At 34.9% G+C, this 3716-nt stretch overlaps 1 protein-coding gene across 1 annotated transcript; it reads left to right on the top strand.

Moving 5' to 3' along the window:
- The first annotated feature begins 699 nt into the window (after positions 1–699).
- LOC126891349 (uncharacterized) lies at positions 700–2148 on the top strand. The gene has a single exon (XM_050660527.1). It carries the CDS (start codon positions 700–702, stop codon positions 2146–2148), a length of 1449 nt encoding a protein of 482 aa, XP_050516484.1.
- The last annotated feature ends 1568 nt before the right edge of the window (positions 2149–3716 follow it).

The following is a 3716-nucleotide window of genomic DNA, read 5'->3' as shown; positions in this document are numbered from 1 at the left end:
ATCACCAAAGATGCAGTGTTTTGTTTTTATTGTAGACATTTTTTAGTACAAAAAAGTCATGACGTCCTTATCAACACAGGGTATGATGATTGGAAAAATATTGGCAAAATGTGTGATAAACACGAGACGTCAAATTCTCACAAAATGTGCATTTCAAAGTATAAAGGTTGGATTGATTCTAAAAAAACTGGTGCTGTTACTACCAAAATCAATGATCAAATCGCAAAAGAAATTGAAAAAAATCGAGAGTGCTTGAAGTCTATCGTCAGAAGTGCATTATTTTGTGCCAGACAAAATATTGCTTTAAGGGGACACCGAGAAGTGAAAGCACGATTGCCCCAGATTGAGCAGAAAGGAACCCCTGATAGCAGTGATGATTCTGAACAAGAAGAGTCTGGAGAAGAAGATAATACCGAAAACAGAGAATTAGAAGAAGAATCTGAAAGTTTGCCTCTTGAGACCAATTCTGGAAATTTTAAGGAACTTATTAATTTACTGTGTCTTGAAAATGAAAAATTGGACCACGATATGATAAACATGCCTAAGAATGCTAAATACACATCAAAAGACATTCAAGCTGATATTCTGACTGCAGCTTCTAATATAATAGTAAGAAATATTGTAGAAGAAATTAAAAATGGAACCAAAGTCTATAGTTCGATCATTGATAAGGCTCGTGATGAAGGCCATAAAGAACAAATGAGTATTTGCTGCCGATACGTTTTAGAATCAGGGATAAGAGAACGATTTCTTGGTTTTGTACAATTGACTAAGCTGGACGCATTAGCTCTGGCAAACAAAATACAACATTTTTTAAACCACATCGGGCTTAATATTCAGCTCTGTGTCAGCCAGTCTTACGACGGAGCATCCGTTATGTCTGGAAAATTTTCCGGTGTACAGGCATTAGTGAGGGAAATCACGGGAAACCCCTGCCCATATGTGCACTGTCATGCTCACAGGCTCAACCTAGTTCTTGTCGATGTAAGTAAACGTGTACAGTCCGTTGGTGATACTATCGGCCTGTTAGAAGCAATATATGCTTTCCAGTCTGCTTCAACTTTACGCAATGAATTGTTCTCATTTGAAGTAAAAACTAAAAGTGGGACCAAGAAGTTGAAAGTTCCCCAGCATAGCGACACAAGATGGGTCTCAAAGTACAAAGGAGTTAACTTTTTCAAAACCCAGCTTAGCTCAATTGTAGTGGCACTGCAAAAATGTGCTCAAAATAAAGCTAAGCCAAGAGAAGCTGCAGAAGCTAAAGGCCTCCTCACCCAATTTCGTTCTTTTGATGCAATTTATTTTCTTGTTTGCTTAGACGAAATTTTATGCTACCTAAACATACTTTCCAAGCAACTACAGTCATCAAACATTGACATTGGGAAAAGCTTAAGACTTATTAAAGCAACAATAGAAAGTCTATGTAAGATGCGAACAGATGACAAGTTTGAAGAGTTATACAAAAAAGCTCAAGACATTTTTCAAGTTCAAGGAAGTGTGAGTGACTTTAGTGTGGAAAACAGACCTATAAGAAAGCAGACGCCATCCAGCAGTCTATCTGACTTTTTAGTTTTTGAAACTACCGGAAAAGGGAAATCAACGTGCAATGATGAAAATGTTTCTAAAAAAACTCAATATAAAGCAGAACTCTTTAGCATAGTTGATAATATTTCAGAAGAAATGGAAAAGAGATTCTCAGAAAATTCAAGTCTTCTAGCTTGCATATCATTATGTAATCCAAACTCACAAAATGTTTTGGATCCAAAAGAATTGTGTTCCTTTGCTAAATTTTGGGGAAAAGATGAAGAGTTTTGCATTCAACTAAAAGCACAGTGTGACTTAGGCAAATCTATGTTTTCCAAATGTAAAAGTACAGAAGATCTGTATAAAGAGCTTTTTTCCTTCGGTTCATTCAATGAGTTGAGATACATAGTGTCCGTTGTTCTAGTGATGCCTGTAAGTTCGGCGACAGCTGAAAGAAGTTTCTCATCGATGAGACGAATTAAAAACTGCTTAAGATCTACAATGATGGGGCAAAGACTTCACAGTTTGGGAGTGATTAGCTACAATCTCCTATGTCACCCTGAAATTGTTGTAGACCAATTCGCCGCTCAAAAAGGGAGAAGACTAAAGTTCCTTTTAAAATGAACTCCATCAGTTACATTTTTCTGTTCAATAGAAGGTTCAATTAAACAATTCATTAAACATTTTAAAATAATATGTACAACTCTTTTTCGAACACTGTAAGAATAACTAACTTGTGTAATACATTTTGTGTGATTTGCCTCGTCAATTTGATTTTGTCGTTTTTATTTCCCAATACTAATTAGGCTAAATACATTATATATACATAGTGCACTTACCCTAACAGAGTTCTGTATCAGGTACCGGTAAGTTTAGTAAATTTATAACATAAGACTAGACTATAGAGGTAGGCCTACATTAAGTTTCTTGGAAAATATATATTAGTATAATTGTTACCTCCAGCTAGGCATTAACTCACTTAACAAGTTGTTTGGAAAATTAAGTCAGAGAGAGCCTAAAAACTCACAATTTCGTTAGTCATTTCCAAAAAATCTACCCCCCAGACCCCCCGGTAGCTTGCCTACCCAAAAATAAAATCCTGGAGCCGCCCCTGCGGAGTTACCTATTGTTACGGAACGAATTTTCGTAACGGTTTTATAACATCCAAAACTGGATATTGCCAATTGTATTTAGCGCGCTAATATTCAAACGTTCAACTGGGCCGAGACTGACGGACGATTGTTCAGCTTGACAGTGACAGTTGAGGTAGGGGATATTTAGATTTATGTGGATTTTACAAATATACTGGATTGTAGTTATTCCGTTTAAGGATAATTTTTGTTCCAATTTAATTTAGTTGGCGTCGGGTCGTACAAATTAGGTGATGCGCATAGTGGTTAGAATGTAAAGATTGCTCTCCCCCATAAATAAATTTATACATATATTTTTTTATTTATTTATGTCTATGTTTAGTATAATATTTAGATATTTATTTATATCTTTTTATTATATATCTCTTAGAATAGTATTAAATTTTAAGTATGTATGTATATGTAAGATTCAATACCCAGTTATAAATAAATTATTTTTATTTACACGCTTGAATTGGGGTTTCATTCATTCAACCGACACTTACCCAATTATTGATTCGTGGATAAGGTAATTTCGATAGTGGTGGAAAAGGCAATTAATCAATTGGCGCCCTATATCGGTTTATTATAAATATCTAAATTTTTGGAGGTAATAGATTTTCTTGAAAATTTATTTTTTTTAACCACGACAGAACACGACAGTTTTTTTTAAGAACATTTATCGGGTGAAGTTCCGGTGGCCTTAAGAACGAAATCAGCTAATTATTAACAACAACGATATTGATCATCATCGACCACCCCCATAAGCTGTGGGTCCCTCGTTATCAGCACTAAGCGGGTAACACTATTGTAAATTACATTTGCACCGATATGCAAAAACTCACCGATAATTCAAAAATGTTATTAGATGAATTAAAGGATGAAGAACTTGCAAATAATAATTTCTTTTGCATTGTTAGATGGATGTTGCAAGATATGAGAAATAAAAATAATCAAAAGCACATGTCTCATTTGCATTTCAAAAAGTAATCTGGCAAATTCTCTTATTTCTACATTTACGTGTGAAAAACGCAGATGACCCGAGAGAAATTCGAACCACTT

The sequence above is a fragment of the Diabrotica virgifera genome, chromosome 9 (genome assembly GCF_917563875.1).
Source record: "Diabrotica virgifera virgifera chromosome 9, PGI_DIABVI_V3a".
Lineage (NCBI taxonomy): Eukaryota > Metazoa > Arthropoda > Insecta > Coleoptera > Chrysomelidae > Diabrotica > Diabrotica virgifera.
Note: the sequence above shows the minus strand (reverse complement) of the source record. Positions and strands in the feature narration are given on the sequence as shown.

What these genes read in the sequence shown, in the direction of transcription:
- LOC126891349 (XM_050660527.1), top strand. Translation starts at nt 700, where the DNA reads ATGAGTATTTGCTGCCGATACGTTTTAGAATCAGGGATAAGAGAACGA.